At 57.6% G+C, this 24,498-nt stretch overlaps 1 protein-coding gene across 4 annotated transcripts in view; it reads right to left on the bottom strand.

Moving 5' to 3' along the window:
- The window catches only part of KCNQ4 (potassium voltage-gated channel subfamily Q member 4), a 79,408-nt gene that overhangs the window by 18,522 nt on the left and 36,388 nt on the right, over positions 1 to 24,498 (bottom strand). For 2 of the 4 annotated variants that reach the window (XM_074976048.1, XM_074976050.1), the window contains exons 2-9: positions 16,502 to 16,592; positions 12,767 to 12,893; positions 11,747 to 11,922; positions 10,564 to 10,689; positions 10,350 to 10,487; positions 9,479 to 9,574; positions 6,073 to 6,161; positions 1,602 to 1,712 (exon numbers count right to left, since the gene is read on the bottom strand). In XM_074976048.1, coding sequence (XP_074832149.1) covers positions 1,602 to 1,712; positions 6,073 to 6,161; positions 9,479 to 9,574; positions 10,350 to 10,487; positions 10,564 to 10,689; positions 11,747 to 11,922; positions 12,767 to 12,893; positions 16,502 to 16,592 — 954 coding nt within the window. The remainder of the gene's footprint in view (positions 1 to 1,601; positions 1,713 to 6,072; positions 6,162 to 9,478; positions 9,575 to 10,349; positions 10,488 to 10,563; positions 10,690 to 11,746; positions 11,923 to 12,766; positions 12,894 to 16,501; positions 16,593 to 24,498) is intronic. The other 2 variants (XM_074976049.1, XM_074976051.1) reach the window with 2 other exon arrangements.

The raw sequence follows: 24,498 nt of genomic DNA, 5'->3' as shown, positions 1-24,498 counted from the left end.
GCCGCTGGCCAGTGCTGTCCATGTTGTAGTTCTCTGAGCCTCCCATTGCCCAGGAGAGGGGTCCCACAGAGTGGCCACGTTTCTTCCAGATCCTTCAGCTATGGTGTGGAAGGCAGGTCTGCAGGGAACTCTCCCTTCCCCTGTCTTTACGCTCACTTTCATCCCAGCCCAGGACTCTTGGGCAGAGTTCCCCCTCATTTTTTCCATGCCAGGGTGGAATAAATACTCTTCTGTGCACCCAGGCAGGAGAGGATGTGCACCACAAATAGAAACACGAGCAGCCCCCTGTGGGTGTCTGTGGGCACTCTGCTAATCAGCAGGGCAGCACCTGAATCTCTCCTGAGCGGCCGCCCAAGCGCTCAGCTGACCAGGAACAAAGCCAGAGGAGAAAGTACTGCCCAGGGGGCAGCCAGAGAACAGCAGGGATCACATGCTTGCCGCCTGTGCAGCCGTAATGCTCAGATCCCGCTTGGAGGGAGGAAACTCGCCCACTCAGGGGCCTGGAAACGGGTCTTCCAAGCCTCTCTCTACCCTGGGGTGGCCAACCTGCGGCTCTCCAGCCGAACGGGGCTCTTTGAGCAATGAAACACAGCTCCTGCTTGGAGCCACGGGCTCAGAGTGCTGTCTGCCGCTCTGTGCAAGCCCCGCGAGCAGAGGATGGAGCAGCTGCGGCTCTGGTGAGTAGCCAGCATGGAGGGGAGGGGAGGGCAGGGGCATTGGGTTAGAGCGGGAGGGCTGGGGGTGCCTGGCTCTGGGGACGGGCGAGAGTATTGAGCCACATCCTACATACTTATCTCTCTCCCTCTATCCTCCGCTGCTTCGGCTCTAACTGGTTGGCCACCCCTGCTCTAACTTCTGCATCAGCCTTCCTCTCTGCTGAGAGTTTCAGCCGGATGGTTCCCCTCTGCAACACGCTGGAGTGCACTGTCCTGGGTGTCTGTCACTGGGAGCCTCTCTGAGGAGAGGCTGAAGAGACGTGTGGAAAGGAAACAGGCGAGAGGAGATATGTGAGAGGTAGAGAAAGTACAGAGGACAGTCGAATTTAGGCCTTCCCCATAACATCTGGGCAAAGAAGCACTCAGTGAGATGAAAAGTCAATGTGTTCAACCAACCAACCAACCACAGATTAAAGGGTTGGTTTTTTTTTTTTAAACCACCAGCTGGTTAACCTGGGGAACTCACTGCCACAAGACAAGATGGAGAACACACAAGCCCCTGGAACCACAGAACACACCCAGGTGAATTAGGGCTGATCCATGCACAAGTGTGTGAACACCCCTGCGTGAGTTGTCTGTGGGGGTCTCTGAAAAGACTGAAAAGCACAAGTCTCTACTGCCTGCAGCAAATGACCAGACGCACCAGCTAGAATTCAATCACAGATACATAAAACCTCTGTATGAGGTCCAGCAATGAAGGGGAGACCAGGAGCCAGCCAGGGGTACACCTGCCACCAACACCAATACAGACAAAAGCCAAACCACACTCAGAAGACAGGAGCAGAGCAGCAGTGGTCTCACACACACACACACACACACACACACAAGGACCAACACTGGGGACAGAGAGCAAACACCAAGGAGCAAGAACTGGGGGCACCCTACCTTTCCCCAGAGCAAAAAGCAGGGGCTCCGTCGGGCAATCTTTTCACCTCTGAATTCCTAACTCCTCCGTTGCGGCCGCGGTGCAAATGCTCAAACATGAGGACCAGCTCTCTGGGGGTGGGTTCAAATAAAAACATGGAGAAATTAAACATTCCAAGGCCAAAAGAAATCGAAGACAAGTGAAGGAGCAAAGCAGGATCCAGGCAGCGAAAAGCAAAATTCCCCAGGCTTTAAAGACCCTTTTGGAGCAGCTTCCATCAGGTCTCTGCAGGATGAAACTGGGTCAGCTCACGATAGCTTGGGGCAGGGGAAGGATGTGGCTGCTACGTTCCTGTGGTCCAGAATCAGATGTCTGCCTGAATCTGCAAACAGCCTGAAACAACGGCCTGGAGGGAGCTTCCCATTTTGCTCAATGGCATGTTTACCCTGAAGCCTAGTGGTGGCAGTCTGAACGTCAGCTGTGTTTCGTGTCTCACAACAACGAAAAGTTGTGATCCCATTTCACAGTCTGCACTGAGGGCTGTCTCACGTTGGCGTCATGAACGGGCAGAGCATGGGAAAGCACCAAGTTTTCAGGCAGTTTGCTCACTGGGATTGCTTACAAGGAGCGTGGCTGTAGGAGGAGACAGCTGGGTCTGCCCTGATTTCTCCAGGCTCTGTACAAACTCTGATCCATGGAGAGCAGTAGTGCAGGGTCAAATCCAGCTGTGGAGTCAGCGGATGCAGCTCCTGCTGATTTCAGTTGCTGTATCTGTTGACAACAAGGCTGAATCTGGTCCTGTATACTGCCTTGGCCTCCCTGTTTCAAAGGCCACTGGCCTCCGCAACAGAGACCACAGGGAGAAGTGAGTCTCTCAGTGCCAGCACAAGAGAGACCCTGGGCTTCGCTCACGCTGCACATCTGAGAAGACCCTTTGCATGAGGACGTAAATTGTGCAATGAAACAGAGGGGTCAGATGCACCTCTTGCTTATTCTGGCTGTAAATCAGAACCAACCGCACTCCTGGAAAGCCAACGTCAGGGTGTGGGGGTTGGCAGCCTCCTGCCCCATCCCTGTTTCTGATACTCAGGCAGCTGACCAGAGGTAGGAGTCTGGCTCGGAGTATGCCAGCCGGGGAAGGACGGGAGAGAACAAGAAGGGGGTGGGACACATCGCTCACCATACGCAGCGGTGTGCAAAGTGGGGGGTGGGCCCTCTCACCGGGGGGGGGGGGTGAAACTTCCTGAGGGGGCGCAGCACGATTGGCTGCTGGGTCTTAGGCTCATTCATCTCACGACAAATGTTGAAATCTGCGACTGTTCCTACGTCTGCGCGTTCACGTTTATTGACCGATGCATGAAGTTCTGGCCTCCTACAGGCTGAGTTTCTTACATGGCCCGAAAGGGGCACTCTCCCCTGCGAACATGACCGAAATCTCCATTGGCTTGGATGACATGAGACAGTTTGGGTGGGGGGACAGGGGCCGCTAGTTACAGGGCAGAAAAGCGGGACCCGACGTAAAGAGTTTGCTCATCTCTGCCTTAGAGCGCCGAGCCGAGCACGCAGGGCAAGATCCCATTTTAGCGCGGGACGGTCGATGTTCCCGTCTCTAGCCCTCATCTGAAGCCCAGCAAAATCAGGCAAATGACTCCTGTTGATCTCAGAAGGGCTCGAGTCTTACGCCAGTCACCGACCGAGCAGCAGATGGAACAGCATTTTGCATCTTCCTGCTGAATATTTTGCATCCATGCGCTGTCCGTCGCTCCTAGGTGCCTCTCACCACACCACATCAAGGCAGGACGGGGCTATAATTCCCAGGACAGAGAGGGGAAACTGAGGCACGGGACAGTGAAGGAACATGCTGGAGGGGGGACTTGAACTACGGCCGTCTCTGTGAAATGCAGCGTTGAAGTAGTACGGCAGCACAGGGGCAGTTTGACTCCTATAGTCAGGGAATAAGGGCAGCTCCCGTCAGGCCAATGGGGCCTCATGGACAGGAGGCCTATGCTGGGGCTAGCTGAAGCTAGCACCTGGGGGCGTTCCCCTAAGCACCTTCAAACTACAGCCACGTCTGAGAGAGGCTGAAGTTGGGAGCCAAGTGTGGCCCCGCCTCTCGTTTCCCTCCTCACTGGTGCCCAGGCTGGCCATTCCTGTGAACCGGACGGACGGGCTCAGAAGTGATGGAGAAGCTAACGGGGATTCTAACACACAGCTGCACTTTGCAGCTGGAGCCCTCGGGGCAATTTCTGCCCCAAAGGGCTGCACAGGAAGGACAAAGCTCTTGGGCGGTGCTGGGAGTTGAGGGGTTTGTAATCAGGTGGCTAAGAACGTATAACCAGGCGTCGCCTCAAAGAAACTCTCCTCCACCCGAGTGCAGGACAAGCCCAGAGTGACTCCTACGTCCATGGTCAGCTGCAGAAGGGAGGGTTAAGCACCGGTGGGGGATGACTCCTTCCCCAGCGCAAGCATGTAGACAGGGGCAATGTTATTACTTTGCCTGGTATCGGTGGCGCTTGGGGCTGTACAACTTCCAGTGCAGAGCTAGACCCTGCCCTGTACGGATCAGCAAGGCAGGCCAGTGGACAATCCAGAAGCAATGGTGATCCGGGGTGCGTCTTAGCATCGGAGACCCAGGAATTCCCCTTCCAACTGTGTATCCCTAGGGGGTCTGGGGAAAAAGCAAGGGTGTGGGTGGATTTAACGGGAGAGACAGCACACACGGATATCCCAAAGGCCTTCCCCTCCTTCCTCCCTGCCTTTACACAGACATTGTCTGCTCCGCACCGCCCTTCCGCCTCCCCTCATGCTGCAGCTAGTTGCACCCAGACCCCAGAGCACCGTGCAATCCTCCCGGGTCCACCAACTTCAACAGCAGCCACCAGCAGAACCCGTCCCTGTCGGTCCTGTCACCAGCAGAGCTCCAGCGTATGGGAGAGATGGGATGGAGTGAGTGGGTGGGGGGACAGATGGAGCAGGCATGGCTGGAACGAATGCACAGCCCGGGGCTCTCCCAAGGGAGCGACTCCTGGTGGCAATGGAGGATGAAGTCAGGAATTTTAGCAGCGGCTCCATTCTGCCCTCAAAAGCTGGTTCTCTTTTGCCCTTTGTGGAAGGGCTGGAGAGGAAGTTCAGCCCTGCTTCCCGCTTTGGACCCCAGGGGAGCTAATATCTGCAAAGCCGTTATGTGGCAACCCAACCACGTCCCCTTCCTCCCCTCGCAGGAAGTTATGTGACTTCCACTGTCCAAAGGAATTCTGGTCCTCGTGGCTGGGTCGATCGAGTCCTTGGCCTGGCAGGTTGGGGAATGCCGGCACAGGAAGGGTTGACAGGAACCTCAGCCTGACTTTGCACTTCAGATCTCGGACCACCCAGCACATAGAGAGGCCTCCGGTCCGGTTCCCATCGCACTGACACCAGGGTTACCCCGGAGCAATGCCCAGCCCCCCGTCTGACGCGGGGAGGGCAGATACTGGCTTGCAGCGTGACAGCTCAGCTGCAGGGGTGCCTGGGAGTCTGAAACAGACCATGGTCCACCCTGTGCCCCGCTTTCCTGGATAGGATGTTAGAACCCCTACCGCTAGATGCCACAGTCCCTGCCTCTGGTGGGCATGTGGATTCTTCCTCCTTAAACCCACTGGGCACACACACCTGAGGGCACCAGCTCTGCGAACTCCTCTCTCTGGAAGGGCACTGAGCGCCATGGTCACAGCCTGTTGCCAAGGTGCAGGGCTCCAGCGCTCTCCCACGTCAAGAGGCTGCATCACCAGAGAGAGCCCCTGGTGCAATGCACCATGGAACACCCCAGGGTTGCCAGGGGACGTGGTCCAGCACCAGGACAGGTGCTGGCACGGCACCGGCCACTCCAGGATTACGGGAGTGTGCCCCGGCATCACAGAGCTGGCCGGGGTCCCTGGAGAGCACCCCCACTCCATGGCACAGGGCACACCCGGCATGCCAAGCATGGGTGTCGTGCCCCACACTTCAGTCCCTGGAACAGCCCGCAGGGACCCATCAGCTTGCAGGGAGGACTGATGGGCGGCTGACCTGCCTTGCTGGCTCTGATGCTGAAAGGGTTAACTCCATCAGCTAAACCTTGGCCTCGGCCCTCTCCCTGCTCGCTGGGAAGTGCCGGGGGGCAATGCTGCAGGACCTCCCAGTATCCTGCAAGAGGTGCAGCAGGGTCGGGCGTGTGGCTCCCCCAGCACGGCTCTGCAGGGCTGTCCTGGGAGAGGACGACAGGGCCTTTCCTTACCTCTCAGCCGCGGCTGTGACTGGCCGCCAGCGCTGGCGGGGAAGACGGAGATGAGCAAAACCTGGCACCATCCCCGGCCAGGCAGCTCCCTGGGCTGTGTGGTGGGCAGGGCCGAATCCTGCGCTCACCTGCCCTCCACAGATGCAGAAGCAATCAACTTTCAAAGCACCCCACAGCCCAGGGCCGGGCGGCTGCTAGGGAACCTCCCCCCACCCCGGCCCGTGGTCCCCCGTGCCTACCTGAAGGAGGGGAGAATGCTGTCGTAGTAACACCAGGTGGCGGTCAGGTAGGCTCGGCTCCCGTCCGTGGAGTACAGGCGCCAGGCAGCCTGCCCCAGAGAGAGAGGCTGTGAGAGACCCAGGAGAGCTGGCACTGCCGCAGAGGAGACGCAGGAGCTGGCAGGGCAGGGAGAGGTGCCGGGCAGTGCCAAGGGAGGGAGTGAACAGGGAGCTCGGGAGTGGAACTCAGCAAATGCCGGAGGTGCTCAGGCACACAAGTGCCTCCTGGGGCTCCCCTCTACAATCCAGGCCTGCGGCTGGAGGCAGGAGCTCTCCTGGCATCTCACCGCAGCCTTGTCCTGGGCGGCACTTGGCCACACAGGCCCCCTGAGGGCACCAAAATTCACACCCGGGGCCTCTCCCCCAAGTCTGCCCAAGCAGCAAACAGCTGCCGTGGGGGTGGGAGTCGGCCCCTCCTGCTGCCACCCAGAGCCCACAGATCCAGGCCCCCCACTTCCTGCAGGCGGGACATCAGCGGTGTTCGCGCCTCTGGCGGTTCTGCAAGGAACATAACCAGCTCCTGTAAGCGCTGCCATCCGTGTGCACCAGTCTGGGGCCAAGTAGGCCAAGTGAGGTGTTTGCTGAAAGCCGGCGATTCACTGGACAGCTCACGGTCCCCGAGAGCGGGCAGGGACTGCAAGAGCTCTTGGAACCCAGCCTCCCGCACTCACAGCAGGGCCTATCGCCAGCCCAGACAGACTTTTTCCCTTTATAATCTAACCTGCCCCAGGCCCCGGAAAGGCCGAGTCGAGGACTGAACTCACAACCCTGGGATTGCATGGCCAGTGCGCCAAGTGAATCTGTTTATGCTGCTTGTGTAGCTGTGCCATGTTTGTACGTGAAGTTATAGCTCCTGTTTCTCTCATGGTAGGAGGAAGGTTTCAGTGCTGGGATTCACAGGGGAAGGTGTGGTCACCGCTCAGCCGGGAACAGACACTCAGACTTCACTCCACGTAGACTCACAGAGTCCTAGGGCTGGAAGGGACCTCAGGAGGTCATCGCGTCCAGCCCCCTGCCCAAAACAGGACCAACCCCGACTAAGTCCTTCCAGCCAGGGCTTTGTCAAGCCAGGACTTAAAAACCTCCAGGAATGGAGATTCCACCACCTCTCTACGTAACACATTCCAGTGCTTCAGCACGTGCCTGGGGAAACAGTTTTTGCTAATATCCAACCTACTCCTCTCCTTCTGTAACTTCAGACCATTGCTCCTTGTTCTGCCATCTGTCACCACTGAGAACAGCCTCTCTCCATCCTCTTTTGAGCCCCCCTTCAGGAAGCTGAGCACTGCTGTCAAATCCGCCCTCACTTTTCTTCTGCAGACTACACAAGCCCACGAATTTAACTGAGAGGTGTCCTCTGGGAATTGGCCAGTGGAAGACCTCCAGAGGGGAAGGACAGGTCACCTAAGCAGGTAACTCTTCACTGCCCACGTGGCAAAAAAAACAGGGGTTTCCCTCCACATGGCAAGTCTGGAAAGAGAAACCTGGCAGTGGCCATCTTGCCCTTACTGCTGAGACCGCTGCTCTCAGCCCCTCTGTTGGGAGCAGTTGGCAAGAACCTCTCTGCTATGAGCTAAGCCTGCAAGGACTGGGGATCCGTCCCGCAGAGGGATGTTCAGAGACGTTCAAGAGAACAGCTTTTCCCATCAGCTGTCGCTTGCATCAAAAGCTTTGTGAAGGGTGTATGTAATTTAACGACCTGAACAGTTCTTCTCCCTCGCCCTAGTCTGTCTGTCTGTCTGTATGAATAAACCTTTCTATTCTAAAGGACTGGCCCAGCGTGCTGCTCTGGGTGAGACCTAAGAGCATAATGGCCTGGGAATGTGGCTGGAAGCAGACGGCATAAACGCCCCTCCTGTGGCCTGCTGCCCTGCCAGTGAGATGGGGACCAGTTGAACAAACGCAGAGTGGAGCCCTTTTGGTGGCAGCCCAGCCAGGGTGCTCAGCAGCTGAGCCAGCCGGAGCACAGAGAAGAGGGGCACTGGGAGGAGGGGAGATCCCCTTTGATGTGGGACTGGGTAAATCCCACTCACTGCTCACTGCAGGTCCGGCTAGAACAGCGGAGCCAGTGGGAAGCTGTCACTGGGGATGAGAAGGGGGACAGTGCAGGGCCATGTCCCCAGCAGCCCCCCGCCCCCAGGGAATCAGACTGCCGTGGCATTGGCATCGCTAGAGTGGAGAACCAGGCTGGCTGCTCTTCTCACTCGCTCCCAGCACTGGCCTGCTTCAAGCTTTTCTTCCCAGGCTCTTCTCTTGCTGAGGCTACGGGTAACACTCCAAAGAGGTCAGGGTCGTTAATCTGATCAGAGCCCCTGCCTGGCCTCCTAGCTGCACCCATCAGTAGCTGGTGAATGCCAGGCAGTGCTGGTCAATTGCATCCCAGAGGTAGGGCCCTGCCTTCCCTCTAATTTTTCCATCCATGGGTGGAATAAATTTTGTTATGTGTACCACGACATGTGCTGATGTGCACCACCAGATGAAACACAGGCTGCCGGCTCTGGACGCTCTGCTAATCAGCTGGACAGAACCCGAATCCCTCCTGGGCAGCCGCCCAAGTGCTCAGCTTCCAGGGAACACCAGAAGGGCCCTTTGTCTCATCCCATGCCCAACTCCATTAATTAACGTCAGGCTTTGCCGAGATGAAAGGAGGAGCAGGGCTGAATTCAGAGGGCTGGGGAGCTCTGAAAGCCAGGGCTGGCTGGCAGCAGGAGATCGGCCTGGAGTGCCAGGGGATTCTTTTTGTGCGCCTGTTCTCTGAACAGGGTAGATAAGGAGGGAGTCTAATGTTTCACCTTTCTGCCAAGCTGTGCTAGACAAGGGCCCTGATCTGCCACGCTCTGGGGCTCTGTTACAGGCGCAGCAGACCCCTGCCAAAGCACACGTCAGATGTGCTGAAGTGTGCAAATCCGGATGCAGGCATGGGCACAGTTGTGCGACTCGGAAGCCTCAGAAGAGCAGGTTGCAGACTGGGAGAGGTGTCTCTGCAGGGCCGAGCAGGCTGCAGACTGGGAGAGGTGTCTCTGCAGAGCCGAGCAGGCTGGAGTCTGAGGGGGGGATGCAGGACCGGGGGATCACCGAGGGGTATGTGCAGAGCTGGGGGGAAGGGACCAGACTGGGACACAGGCAGTGCTGTGCTGTGCGTTCAGACTGAGGAGCATTGCGTGCGCACGGAGGAGCTCGTGTTCGGAACAGCAGAGGCGCTGCACGTGCAGAACGAGGGACGGCGGCACAGCTGCGTGGGCCAAGCCTGGTCTGGGCAGGGCACCCCCAGTCTGAGCTCGTGGGCCATCGGCAGAGCTGTGTAGTGGCTCCAGACCAAGGTGGCAGGTGGGATTCCCCCAGGGCCAGGCATGGGCGTCCTCCGTACCTGGATCAGGTTTGCTGCCGGCGTCCGCCTCTTCTCAAAGTGCTTCTGTCGGTGCTGCTCCTGGACTTTCAGGGCAAAGCCAGAGCCCAAAATCCCCTGCAGCAGAACAGAGCCAGCGCGAGTGAAACGGGATCGAGAACCTGCCTGGCCCCGTGCAGCAGCTGGACAAACTGCCCCTCCGCAGTCTGACCCCACAGGCCAGGAGTCTAGGGGGGCCTCAGCAGCGTTCCCACTAATTTTTTCCATCCACGCATGGAATAAATTTTGTTATGTGCACCAAAGTAGGTGCAGATGTGCACCACCAACAGAAACATGTCGCCAGGGTGGGCGCTGTGCTTATTAGCTCAGCATCAATTGAATCTCTCCTGGGCAGCCGCCCAAGGGCTCAGCTTACAGGAAACTGCCCCGACCCCAAAGCAGGACTCTTCTGGTTCTCCCAAACCATCTCTCCTCCCCGGGGGTGCCCAGCAGCTCCAGAGATCAGCAGCAACCAGCCTGGGTCCCTAGCTGGAGACACAGGGGTGGCTGGGGCATGGGGTGCCCCCATTCTCTCTCCACCATCCCGGTGGGGACATGGTGGGGGTGTTGCTCTTCTCTCGAGAGAGGGAAGGAGGAGAGAAAAGGGACAGAAAGGATGAGAGATCGGGAGAGAAACTGAAAACAGAGGAGGAAAATGACCATCGACATGTCCACGTCCGTCTCTCTATTCAGGAGCTGCAGCTGCCTGGCAGTGACCCCTTCAGGGGTAACAGGGAGGTGAATACTCCCCGACTGCCTGCCTCAGCGCCCAGGGGCCTGGCTCTCCCTCCCTCCAGCAATGGGTGTCACCAGGGCCCTGCGAGGGCAGAATCAGCCCCCCTGCGCTACTCACCGCAGGCAGCGCGAAGAAGGAGATGCCCAGGAGCGCGAAGCCAGCTGCCAGCACCCTGCCCAGCCACGTGCTGGGGGTTTTGTCCCCGTAGCCGATGGTGGTGAGCGTGATCTGCGGTGGGAGAGAGCACAGAGAGGCCTTGACGGAGCTCTCCTCGCCCCCCGGCCCACACCGCCCCACCCCGGTGGCAGCAGGACTCTACAGCCGAACTTACTGTGCCCCACCAGAGCGAGTCTGCGTAGGTGGCAAACTCCTTGTTGGCATCTTTCTCGGCCAGGTAGACGAGGAAGGAGGCGAAGATGAGGACCAGAAAACCGATGTACCAGGCTGTGATCAGCTCCTGCCCAGGGGAGGGGACGAAAAGCAAAATGAGGTATGGTCGAACGCAGGCCCCAGGCCCAACGCAGCCTGAAGCAACGTGACCTCTACAGAGCTCCCTGGAGATTGTCCCATCAGGAGCTGACCCCTGGCTACGAGCAACCAGGGCCCACAGGCAAGCGCAGGTACACGGAGCTGATCCCCCGTGACCCAGATGTGGGGGTGAGGATTTTATTCCCCTGGTCAGGTTGTGTGTGTTTCCTACTGTCCTGCTGTAACCTGAGGCGCGTGCCTCAGTTTCCCTCAGCACAGCATCCATTCATAGTGCTGAGGGGAGTCTCATGCATAGGCCAGGTCCTCCTGGCTCTTTGTAACCTAGGCAACCAGGTGACCCCTTTCTTCCCTGGCCCCCTCTCCCAAGGATGGATGGTCCTGACTGCTTCTGGTTCCCGCGCTGACAAGCCTGCTCTGCACTATCATCTCGTAACACTTCTGTTCTGCCAAGCGAGAGTCACACCTGCCTGCGGATGGGGTGCAGGGCCTGGGGCCCCCCCCACTCCAAGACACCCACCCCGCAGCAGCTGCTGAGAAGATCTGCCTGCGCACAGGGGCTGGGGGGTGCGCAGGAAAGGCACCAGGGCTACGCGACTGGTGGGGAACATTTTGCATGGCTGGTGTGGGGTGAGGTTCACGCTTAGCAGAGGGGCAGTTTGGAGATGAATAGGGAGCCACAGGCAGCTACAAGGGAAGAGCAGAGAGACAGCTCGGTGGAGGGAGACACCAGGCTCAAGGCCCGGCTTCATCTGAGACGCCCTGCGTGACCTTGGGCAAGTCTCTCCATGCCTCAGTTTCCCCATGTGGACTGGGGGACACGGCTCCGCCTCAGTAGCGAGGACAAATACACAAAAAAGGCTCAGCTCCCAGCCGTGGGGCCACACAAGCAGCCAGCCCAGCCCTCTCTGTGCAATACAGGGGAACGGGCCGCGGTCGGGGCAGGGCAGACTGGACTGGCTCTGCCCTCTCTCTCTGACCGCCTCCCGTGGTGCTGCCCCCCAGGCCAGCACCCTCCTCCAGCTCACCTTGCTGTGGGCATAGACCACCGAGCCCAGCAGCTTCCAGGTGCCCCCCCGGCGGTCCATGCGCACCATCCGCAGGATCTGCAGGAAGCGCATGCTACGCAGCGCCGAGGTGGCAAAGATGTTCCCCTGTGTGCCGGCGGCGATGACGGCCAGCGAGGCGATGAACACGATGAAGTCTGCGGGCCGGAGCACAGGGAGATGGGGAGGGGGCCGCTGGCTGGAGGCGGGGGGGAGGGGGTCGCTAGCTTGCAGAGATGGGGAGGGGTAGCTGGCAGAGGGTCCTTCAAATACAGGTGGGTGGAGCTGTGGCACAAGCCACCCTCAAGCTCCTCAATCACCAGCAAAAGTAACCCACGTGTGCCCCCCCCAGCAACAACCCCAGCAGGGCAGCCAATCCCCCACCCCACTCACTAGCGGAGCAGCCGTAACATCCGCCTGCAGCTGACGGCACCAGAGCCTGGATCTGCACCCTGGCACCATCCCCAACCCTGCCCAACTCCCTTCGATGTCACGGCCTGGATGCCAGCGGCTCTGCCCAGCCCCGAGCAGGACACCTGCACTCTGGCTCTAAGAGCCCCGATGGCTCCTCCTACCCTAACTCCAGTTTGCAGGAGTGGGGTCGGTGGCTTCACTCCGAGCGTGGGAATTTCCTAGGAATCCGACTCCCACATTCACCAGAGCCCTGGGCACCTCCTCTCTCTCATCTGTCCAGGGTAACCTGCTCTGAGCCCATCTCCTCTCAGCTTTGCTCCTAGGGACACCAGGAGGCTGAATGGCCTGGTAACTGTGAGCACCTGGGAGGAGCAGATGGACTAAGGCTCTCCTGATGTGCCCCTCACCACAGCCTCTGGGCAGCCCCGCAGAGACGTCCTGTGGCTCCCCATCTCTAGTTCCTCCGATGACCCGGGGCTGGTGGGAGTCCCAGAGATGGGTGCAGAGAGCAATTCCCTGCGGTGCACCCCCAGCTGCCCGGGGGAGGATCACGGGGTGCTCTGGATGGCTTCCCTCGCCCGCACGTACCAATGACGCAGAAGGGCTTCCTGGCAAAGCGGAACCGCCCCTGCCAGCCCCGGTAGCGGCAGCAGCAGCCCGCCGACCAGACGCGGATGATGTACTCCATGCCGAAGACCACAATCATCACGAACTCCTGCCGGGGAGAGGGAGAGACAGAGACTGGGAAGGTCTGGAGAGCAGTGGCCTGTATACGCCTCTGGGAGTGGGTGGGACCCTTCATCTGAGGCCCCTCCAAGAGGTCAACTGACTCCTGGCTCCCTCTGCAGAGATGCATCCTCCAGGTGACCCCTGCCCAGCTATCAGACCTCCACAGACCCTGCAGCCAGAAACAGGAGCCAGCAGCGGGCAGAGAGACCCGGGGACTTGCAAGGCACTTCCTGTAAAGGAGCAATCCCTCCCTGCGCTAGGGCCGGCCCCATATGTGCAGAGAACACTCCCTGGGGAGGAGGAGGAGGTGGGTGTTTGCCACAAGGCTCCAAGTTGTATTTAAGTCACCCCCAGCCAGGCAGGTCTCAGGCACCCTGGGCATGAGCACGGACTGAAATTGACTTGAGAGAGCACAGTGCTTCCGGGACTCCACAGGGTTCAGACCGGATACCAGAGCCACACAGCAGCAGCGAGAGCCTCTCTTTAGAGCATCTCTGGGTGGAGGGAGCTGGAAATGCACCCAGGGCACAACCCCCAGATCTGACTGCTCCGGGGCGTGACCCAGTGGGGTGTGTGATGATTTTAGTCCCCTGTGGTGCCTCAGTTTCCCTAGGCGCAGCATCAGGGCACAATGGTATTGGGAGTTTCACTGTAACAACTTCTCACAGGTAGACAATGGGGCTCCAGGCTCCTTGTAACCTGGGCAACCAGGTGCCACCTTTCTTCCCTGGGAAACAGGGCAAAGGTGGGAGGAGGGGCCTGGCTGGTGTGAATTGGAACTGGGCTGTGGAGTGGGGCAGCCTGGGCTGGCTGGAGAGTGGGGAGGGGGACCAGGGCCCGGCTCAGGGACCCCCTCCAGGCCCCTCGCCCCAGGATGGATGCTACTGGCAGCTTCTGGCTCCTGTGCTGACAACTCTGTTCTACGCTGTGTCCCTGTCGCCTCATAACCCGTCTGTTCTCCCAGCCGAGTGACAGTCACGTCTGCCTGCGGGTGGGGGCAGGGCCTGGGGACCCCCCGCCCTCCATGACAATAACTGTTGAGAATTCAGGGGCAAGTGTCCTTTCTTCTCTCCCTGCGGCGGCACCTGCGCCTGCGCAAGGAACCCCAGGTTAAAAGCCATCAGAGAAGTGGCCGTGTGCAAAGCTGCACAGATTTAACACCCCTCCTGCTGCTAACCTGGGGCGATCGCTGTGTGCAGGGGCGACCTAAGTTCTCCTGTGTGTTGATGCCACCCTCAGAGCTGCCACCAGTTCACACCCACCCCTGCTGCCTCTCCAGGCAAGATTGGGACACGAACAAATTTCCCAGACCAGCAACGGGCAACCGAGGCGAGTGCCTGGGCCACACGCGTGGCTCTCCTCCACCTCAGAAAGCTGCACGACTGTCACAGCCAAGTCCCTCTCCCAGGACAGGGCAGTTTTGCGAACAGCGCTGGCGTGAGTGCAATTTGCAGGGTGTGCCAATCCCACCAGCGCAGGACTCTGGCTGGCCGCAGAGGGAACACACGGCTCTCGCAGCCGATGTGGTGCGTAGGCTGCTCCCACCTCCCTTCCCGAGTCTGGCTTTATGCCTCTGTCACTTTAGTGACACTGGCAGGAAAAAACCGACCCGGGCAGAAACCAGCAGAACCTGGTGACCCTGCGCAGGAGCAACAGTGGCAGCGCGTCTTGCAGGCCAGAGACAGAACCCTACAGGCCACCGGCAGGGTCCCCTCTACTTCTCCCACCTGTGCCGCACATCAGTCTGGTTCTGTGCACCGAGGCAGGCATGGATGAGCACCCCCAACAGAAACACAGCCTGCTGGAGACTGCTGAGCACAGTCTTGCTGCCCCCTTACTAGCAGGAGGGAGAGTGGCCCCCTCACTAGCAGGGTTCCCTCTATTTCCAGCCATGTGCTCTGCTTATCAGCTGGGCGGCACCTGAATCCCTCCTGGGTGGCTGCCCAAGTGCTCAGCTGAAAGGGTTCGCTGACGGCAAGTTGCCCACCGCTGGTCTAGCCCACGACGTGAAACTTGGGAGTGCCCAGCTAGCTAGGGGAGCAGAATAGAGAGGGTGGTAAAGTCCCCTCCACGTCAAAGCCCCACTCCAAACGCAGCCCGATCAATGCAAAGACTGCCAGGCTCTTGGCTCAGGTCCTTAGGAAAGGGGAGCTCCAATGCAGGGCAGCTTAGCAAACCCTTGCTCCCCAGGAGAGTCAAGGAGATGAGCCCGAAGCCCTCGACTGGGGAGCCTCCCGGAGCCGCCCCACTCCCGCGGCACGCCGCCCAGGTAAAATATAGATGGGTAATTTTCCTCCGCTGTCAGCATTGTACTGTTTTGCCTCCTACCTTTTGTACACACCAGCCCCTATTTTGCTTACTAGTGAGAAAGTCACAAGGACCTTCCTAATTTAGTTTCCATCACAGTCGGGAGAAACCGAGCGTCAGCTCTTTCCGACGGTTTGGGGAAAAGTGGCTTTTTTTAGGTCTCTTTCCCCCTCCCTTCCTACTTGATTTTTTGCTTTTCCATACAGAAGTTCCCCTTGGTGACAAGCTTCCAAGGCAGATTCCACGGGAGCGAGTCCGTTTAAAAACCCGACAGGAGACGGTGCAGCGACGCCGTGCTGTTTAGGCATGGGCTTCAGCAACAAATTGCTCCTGCAAACATCTAGCCACAATGGGAACAGCAGCAGCAGCAGCATGGCCTAGTGGCTAAAATTAAGGTGACTGCAGAGCGGATAACCTTGGATTCCAGCCCCAGTGGTGCCACAGATCCTGGGCAAAGCCCTTCACTTGTAAGTCACGTGGGCAAGTTAAACCAGGAGGGAAAAGCCAGGTTAAAGCTGATCAGCTGAGAGCATCTAGATGCAAAGCTGCAGGTTTCAAATCACCTCTAAGCTAAACTGGTGCAATCACTGCATGGTGGCAAGCAGGTTTCCCTCTAACTTCTTCTATCCATGGGTGGCATGAATTTTTTTATGTGCACCGAGGCATGTACAGATGTGCACCACCAATAGAAACACACGCTGCCCGCCGTGGGCGCCCTGCTAAGCTGGGTGGCTCCTGAATCTCTCCTGGGTGGCTGCCCAAGCACTCAGCTTGCAGGGAACGCTGGAGAGGCTTAAATTCTCCACCATCCCAGCTGGCCTCAGTTCATATCCACTCTCTGTAAGAAAGAGCGTAACTGGGACATGTCAGAATTCCTGAGGCCAGTGGTTCCCCATCTGAGATCCACGCACACCTAGGGGGTCCTCGAGGGCACTGCAGGCGTCCATGAAAAAAATAAAATAAAAGCAAAACAAAAATGATCAAAGCAAATAAGTTTTAAATAAATTGCAAAGTTACCATCACTTATTATTTTTCAGCTAAATCTCTTCCAACAACGTTATGAATTGCTGTCCAAAAACCCTTGTTGTGGTTTCCTTTTTCATCTAGCAAAGCATACACAGTGGCTACAATCGGCTTTGTTGAGGTTCCTCAAAGGGTCTGGGGGGGCGACTGGAGGTCTGCATGGGGGCCACTGGCTATACTCTTGGTGTACAAAGAGGAGGGAACTGGTTGCACACAGCTGGCTAAGAAATAAGAATCGAGAAGTTGACCAAGTCTCTTCCTTACCAGGATGAACAGACATTGGTTGGCCAGCTTCTGATGCTCTGGGATGGTGGAGAACACGGACAGCACCAAGCACCCGAATACAAGGAAGAATCTGAAATGACAAATGATTGGAAGAGATAAGCAGGTGCATCAGAAACCTCCTGGCCAGTCCCACATCCGGAATGCCCAGCAGGTAACAAGGGTGACTGATCCAGGCCAGCTTCATTGTCCCCACAGCGTTTGGTATCACCTGCAAGGGAGGGTATGCGTGGGGGCAGCTCTTCCCCAATTAAACCCAGGACAAGCTGATGCTTTACGAAATCACTGGCCCATAGCAGCACCAGGGTATGACTAGCAGTGTCTTCCCCTGCAGGGAGCACGGCTCCTGGAGTGGAGCGTGGGCTTTAAATCGACATCTCAATGCCTGTTCAGAACCAAAACATTCTTCCTGCCTGCAGCCCCGCTCAGGACCCCAGGGACTGCCCCACTCACCAGCCCAGTTCCAATTCAAACCAGCCAGGCCCCTCCTCCTGCCTTTGTCTTGTTTCCCGGAGAAGAAAGGCGTCACCTGGCTGCCTAGGCTACAAATGACCATGGCCCCTCACTGTGTACATGTCAGGAGTCATCACATCGAAACTCCCCTCACCGCTATCCCCTGATGCTGTGCCTAGGGAAACTGAGGCACCCACCTCATGTTGCTACAGAACAGTAGGAAACACATGGCACCTGGCCAGGGGAATAAATCCTTACGCCCCCTGCTTTGTCACACTGTGGGGTTCTGGACATCAGCTGGGTGCTCAGTTTACAGGGAACACAGGTACCCACCAAAGGGATGCGCTGCTGGGGCCGGAATAAGGACCTCAAGAACAAGCTACCAAAGCTGTCCATAAGATCAGCAGCTTCCCACTTGCAAGACAGCAAGAGGCAGGTGCTGTAGGTGCTGCGGAAGGGTGAAAACTGGCTCTGTGGGATTAACAGCTTCACTTCTTTCCTACCATACGGGGCTGGGGAGGAGGAGGGAATTCCAGCCCCAAACGCGATTCCAAGTTGCAACATTTTACTATTGTTAGACACAACCCTGTGACTGGAAGCTCTCTGGGGCAGGGACTGTCTCTGTGCAGCACCGTGCACCCCACAGGGCTGGCCTGTGCCGAGGGTGGCCAAACACCCCAGCAATAGGAAGAATAAAACCATCATCGTCTGAGACCCTTAATTCAAGCTAGCGTAGAGAACAGGCCCTGTTTAGATGTCCCCTTTGCTTTGGCGGGCTTGTTCGCTCTTCAGCAATTGTGTGCGCCCGGGGTAGCCAACAGGCAAAGCACCAAATCCAGACCACCAGGTGCCTCTGAACGGACCCCTAATCTCCTTTTTTTTTTTTAATAAACTTATTATCATTATTACTGTTCATTATTATCTCTGGAGTCTGGACCTGGGCTGCACCTTGCCCAAGAAATCAGAACCTCGACAGAAAATGACAGATTCCCCCCTTGCCCTGAACGTACTATTCCCCCAGCAAGCGGGTCTCTGCCCACGAACGCTCATGCTCCAAAACATCTGTTAGTCTATACGGTGCCACAGGGCTTCTTGTTGTTCTCGAAGATACAGACTAACACAGCTCCCTCTCTGATGCTGGAGAAATAGGTATCAGAGAGGTAGCCGTGTTAGTCTGTAGCTTGGAGAACAACAAGAAGTCTTGTGGCACCTTATAGACTAACAGCTTATTTTGGAGCATGAGCTTTCATGGGCAAAGACCCGCTCGGTCAGACGCATGAGTGCGGGGGTGGTTTCAGAGGGGTATGTAAAGAGTGGGGTCCCAGTAAGAGAGAGGGCCAGAGCTGACACAGTCTATTCAGCAAGGTGGGCATGGCCCAGTATCAACAGTACTTATCAAAAGTAGCATTTCCCCAGCAAAACTTTACAAAACTGGAATGACCTGCAGGGGCCACGTCTGGCCCCGAGATGGCAGCAGAGAAACAGGAGGAAACGGACGACGGCTTCAGAAAGCTCCAGCGGAGGGATGAAGGGACCCAGGCTGGGAATCTGGGGGCGCAGTGGGGTGCATTGATTTGGTGATGGTGGAGGGAAGATTCATTGTTAGAGTATTAATTAAACTTCACAGACTCTCTTGGGCGGCAGGTCAACATCCACGTGCTCTGCTAATCAGCTGGGCAGCACCCGGTTCTCTCCTGGGTAGCCCCTTGAGAACACAGCTTGCAGGGAACAGTGGCTGGAAGGGGCAACCAGATGACTGCCCCTTCTCCAAACAGGGCCTGGGAGTCGAGGTATTTCTGATGGAGCAGCAGGGGCTGAAAGAACCTTTCGGTGCAGTTCCCACAGATGGAATTTCCCAGAGCCTTTAATGCCTGGCGGTTTCAGAGAGAGCAGCGTGAGAGCTGAGCGGAGGCCTTACAGGGACCCTGGGCTTGGTTCGGTCTCCTCTCCCACTTATGGAAATGTCTGTTCGACAGGACCCCAAAGGGGTATCTCTAGAAAGCAAACGATCACCTGCAAAGTCTCTCGCTTGGGTTTTGTTAGTCCCATCCCGTGCAACCCCGCAGCTCCTACGCGTGCCGACAGACGGGGGAGAGTGTTTGATTCCACTGCGGACGACTTCCCTAAGGCAGGGAGGCGAGAGCGCTGCCCTCTGTCACAGCCTCAGGGCAGCCAGTAGCCTCTCTGGTTAAAGAACAGGCTTTCTGAGACTGAGTTATTGTTACTGGAGGGAGTCAAGCAGCCAGCTTTGAGAGAGATCCCTCTGAGCTGGCACCGACAGGGGCGCTGGCTTGGGACCAAGCGTTCCAGCTAATTTTTTCCATCCACTGATGGAATAAATTTTGTTAAGTGCACCCAGGTATGTGCAGATGTGGCACCTAAATCTCTCCTGGGCAGCAACCCAAGTGCTCAGCTTCCAGGGAACACTTCTCAGGGCTGCTGGCTTCTGCCCCACTGCCTCCCAGTCCACCTCTTCCAGGCCACTTTAAATCTTGCCCAGCGGCTCCCGGAAACCAGCGGCTGCAGCCTGCCTCCTTGCAGCACCTCTGGGTGAAGAGCTGGAGAAGGAAAAGGCTGCAGGCTGCTGTGAGCTGGACTGGACCTTGCAACCCGCTCAGAGGCGGCTTTGCTGGGGAACAGCCCAGCAGGGACCGCAGCACAGCCAAGCAAAACCTGCTGTTCCCAGGGTTCTTGCTCTCCAGGGGATGCCAGCTATGCTGCTGGCTCTTGGGGCTGCTCACTTCCCCCACTGCCCTGCCTCCCACGCTGGAGAGGAGAGGACAAGACTCCACCCCTACCTCCACCTAGCCTGATGGGAGGGCACACAGCAGCCCAGCACTAGAGGCAGCGTGGCCTAGCAGACAGAGCACTGCCAAAAGTCTGATGGACACACAGGTTCTCGCCCCACCGCTGGCAGGACCTGGGGAGATTCCCCTCCCTGAATGGCCATCCCCCTGTCTGGGGCTGATGACACTGAGCTGGTTTGAGCATTGGCCTGCTAAACCCAGGCTTGTGAGTTCAATCCTTGAGGGGGCCATTTAGGGATCGGGGCAAATAGATTTAAAAAAAGGGGATGGTGCTTGGTCCTGCTGGGAGGGCAGGGGACCGGATTTGATGACCTCCCAGGGTCCCTTCCAGCTCTACGAGATGTGTAGTAGCTGCATGGAGATTTACCAAGGCAACTTACTGTAGGAGCATGAGGGACACCTGCAAGGCTGATAGCCCAGCCGGGGTACCACAAACCCCCCTGGATACAGCACGGGCCCACCCCCATGCGTCTCCCTTTGAACGGGAGCTGACACACACAACCCACACCAGCCTCACACTCGAGTGCACTGCTCCCATCAGAGACACCACAGTTCCAGCTCTTCTCTGCACCTGTGGGAGGCGCTCTAGCGTGGCAGTTTCCAACCGCCACGCTGAGCACCGTCCAGGCGTGCCCAGAAACGTTGCTGATTTCGCCTCACCACTGCTCTTTGCACAGCCGCGTGGGCGGCAGGGGAGGGGACAGAACTGACACGCCCCCGCCAGCTGGGGCTCAAGCACAAGCCTGCCTGAGTCCCAGCTGGGGCAGGGTTGGTCAATTTCCCCTCCCAGGTGTTCTTTGCAGAGCGGCTGCAAGGGGAGATGTTGACCCTACAGAAGCCGGTTCGTACCGCCGGAGGCAGCTGAAATGCTGCTTCCTGGCCTGAACAGGCTGGTGGGGAGCCCATCGCCCCCCTCACGGCTGCGGCAAGGAGCCTATGAGAGCTGGGACATGGCTTAAATGCTCACGCCTCCTCCCCACCCCCCGAGTGAAAACTGGGTGCGCCCAGGAATCATGCGTCTCATTGAACTGTGCCAAGTTACTGAAAAGGTGGGAACCACTGCTGTAGAGAGCCGCCAAGGAGCGAAGCATCAAGGGGATCCAACCTATCCCACGCCGGTGCCTGAATCTTTTCTGTGCCCGTGTTGCCCGAGCAGTCCTCCAGCAGTAGCCACGCACATTAGCTGCATTATGCTGCAAATGGCTCAAGCCAACCAGCCCCACTCAACCAGCCAAACAGCCACAGGTGGCGAGCGTCTCAGACGTCACAGTCTACGTACTAATTGAGCGGCTGCCTCTCCATGTTCCCATGCAAGTGTTCAAGGCCAGAGATGGGAAACCCAGAGGAGGAGCAGGAGCGAATGTTTCGCACAGCTATAAAATGCACAGGCACTTTCTCAGCTAGGGGCCGTCTGTTGCAAACCAAAGGGGCAGCGGAAAGGGAAGCAGCCATCCTCCAAAGCACTTGATCGGCCATAGCTCTGGAGCAGATGCACTCAGGGCTGCTTGGTGTGCACTCATTCAGGTGAGGCCTGCGCACCAGTAAAACAAAAGGGGCTTTCAAGGGAAGAAAAATTTAAAAAAAAAAAAAAAAAAAGCAGCCCAGAATCCGGAGACGAAGCAAATGGAACTCTCCAAAAATACATTTTTTCCCCTGATCCAGCGATTCTAAATATGGAAAGTGGAAGGCTCGTGCCGGGGGCTCACGTGACCACATACAAAAGGCCATCAATCTGCAGGAGCCGGCCTTGCGTAACAGCACAGGGAGGTCGAGCGAGCTCTTCCCCCGCCCGTATGGGCGCGGGCAGCGGCTGCCCAGGGACGTGAGCGTGCAAAGCACAGGAGTCTTTTGGTGGGAGTCACAATTTTTCCTTCCTGCTGCCCCCTGGCCGAAATCCCCAGGGCCAGTCCCCAGCTGATGTAACTCTGCGGGTGTCGGGAGAGTCGCATTGGGTCAGACCAGCCACAGCTCTGGTGCCACCGTCTCTCCGGGGATGTGTCCACCTTTCCCTGGTGGCGTCCTCCTGCCTGACTCTTCTCTGCTGGCTCCAGAGAGGGAAAATTAAATTGGAGACCTTGCCGGGAATTCACCCAGCATCCCAGCCCAGCCTCAGTGCTCCCCGTGTGGAGCTAAACCCCACGGAAGGGACAGGGGAGATCAAGGACATCCCACGGCTGCTCCATCAGCTCAATGGGTCTTGTTTCCACACACTGCCCCCGTCACCCCCGCCCAGAGCTGAGTCCCCAGATCAGGACCACGCTGGCTCTTCGGGAGCCCCACTGGGATCCTGGCACCGGGGGCCTCCTGGCACCTCTCCCTGGGATGCCAGAACTGCCTGGGAACAGCAAGGTTGGGAGGCTGCAGACTGCAGCGTGATGTGCACCCACTGGGGCTCGGCTGAAACGCTCCCAAAGCAGCTCCCCCGGCAGAATAAAACCCTAACGAGAGCGCCGGGGGAGGGGATTTTGTCTCAGCCCCTCTGTGGGGGAAGGGGGGGTGCTGCTCCCTCCCTGACATTGAGCCCCTGGAGCACTTCTCTCCTCCTTTTGCTGCTGACTGGGAGCATTAAAGCCGAATCAGCTGTAATGAGAGTCGGAAACCCAACCCAGGTGCCTTCTGCTGCGAGCTCGGCCGTGGGAAACACAAGGGGGGTCTCCTTCCCCTTAGCGCGCTCCCCTGCTTTGCTGCCTCGGCGGCACGGATGCCAGTGGTGGGTGTGCATGCCAGGCCCCCAGCGGCTGTGGCACCTGTGGGTTTGGGCAGGGGCCTTGCTTCTGCCTGGCCGGGGGTTAGAGAGGTGCCTCCCTGGGGAAGAGCAGCTGGGGGAGAAGGCAGAGGAGAGTGGGCGCCCGGAAGAGGGGAAGGTGGCTGGGGACATCCCCAGGAGGCCCCTCCAGCTACGGGCTGGAGTGGGTACGTCTCCTTGAGCTGCGGTTCATGCTAGATGCACCCCAGGGCAGCTTGAATGGCGCCAGGCAGAGCTGAGCTTTGCCCCTGCAAAGGCGGAAGCAGGGAGATCAGTGTTCCCTGTAAGCTGAGCTCTTGGGCGGCCGCCCAGTGGAGATTCAGTCTCAGCCAGCTGATTAGCAGAGCGCCCACAGCCAGCAGCCTGTGTTGCTGGGGTGGTACACAGCTGCACATGCCTCGGTGCACAGAACATTCATTCTGCACATGGCCAGAAAAAAAGTTAGAGGGACCGTTGGAAGAGATGCCAGAGCGGCAGGGGCCATCTGAAGGATTCCAAACCCCTGCTGGTTGGGCCATTCTCTGCCCCTTCCTCGCAGTGGCCTCCTCCAGAAATCCCCAGAAAAAGTCTGCCCTGCCCATCAGCCTTCCAAGCACCATTTCCACCAGCTCTTTTGGACCCACGGCAAAAAATCACCATTGCCCTATACCAGCATTCCATCTCGTTTTTGCCATCCTGGGTGGAATAAATTTTGTTATGTGCACCAAAGCATGAGTGGATGTGCACCACCAGTAGAAACACAAGTTGCCGGCTGTGGGCTCTCTGCTAATCAGCTGGGCTGAATTTGAATCTCTCCTGGGTGGCCAACCAAGCACTCAGTTTAAAGGAAACATGTGTACACCAGCCTTAGCAGAGCTGCATCGCCTTGAACTACAAGGAAGTGCGCGCTAGGCGTAGGGTCATGCCTGCCTATTTATTGAGGCCGTATCCAAGCTGGGATAAGAATCACAGTCCTGACTGTCCCAGGATGACCCTCTAGCATCAACATGGTCTGTACAGTGCAGAGTGATTTGTAAGGGTGTGGCTTACCCGGCTTTGAAACCAGCGTAAAGCTACACGGGTGTAAATCGAGCCTGCCCTAGGGACTCTCACACTGATAAGCACACGTTGCCCAATGCCTCAGGTCCAGGGTTACGTTCCTACCTCCTCTGCCTTTCTGGGAGTTTGGGGTTTCTTTTTTTGCAGAACTGCTGAGCCACCAGCAAAGGTCACAGGAAGAACGGCAGTGCCTCGAATCCCCACTTTCCCAGCCTGTCAGCAGAACATGAAACCAAACCTGGCCCTGTGGTGGCTGAATCCAGCCAAGGGAGCTCTAAAAAGAGAGAAGGAAACAGCTGGGCAAGTTTAAAACCTGAGCATGGTGGCTAGAGAGGGAAGGATTCCCCTCCTGGGGATCACCGCACGTGGGAAGAGGAGACGCTTGGCTACTGACAGGGAAGAAACTCAAGCAAACAGGGCACCTGCCAGGACTCAGGCAAGGGGCCGTGGAGAGTGGATGGCATAACGGTGGAGTCAGGCTCTGGCAGAGGGCTGGCAAAAGTAGGCAGGCCGGGGCTTGAGGTCAGCTCCTTACACTGACGTGCCATCCCCCAGCTAGTTTAGCTTGGAAAGGAGAAGCTTGAGATGGGACAGGAGAGCAGCTTTCAAGTACCTAAAAGGGTGTTACAAGGAGGAGAGAGAAAAATTATTCTCCTTAACTTCTGATATGACGAGAAACAAGGGGCTTAAATTGCAACAAGGGAGGTTCAGGTCAGACATCAGGAAAAACATCCTCACTGTCAGGTTGGTTAAACACTGGAATAAATTGCCTGGAGAGGCTGTAGAATCTCCATCCCTGGAGATACTTAAGAGCAGGGTGAGACAGACACCTCTCAGGGATGGTCCAGATGGTGCTTGGTCTTGCCATGAGAGCAGAGGACTGGCCTTGATGACCTCTCGAGGTCTCTAGTTCTCTATGACACAAACATCCCAGC

Source organism: Carettochelys insculpta, chromosome 24 (genome assembly GCF_033958435.1).
Source record: "Carettochelys insculpta isolate YL-2023 chromosome 24, ASM3395843v1, whole genome shotgun sequence".
Taxonomy (NCBI): domain Eukaryota; kingdom Metazoa; phylum Chordata; order Testudines; family Carettochelyidae; genus Carettochelys; species Carettochelys insculpta.
The sequence above is the reverse complement of the archived record's forward strand: the minus strand, read 5'-3'. Positions and strand labels throughout refer to the sequence as shown.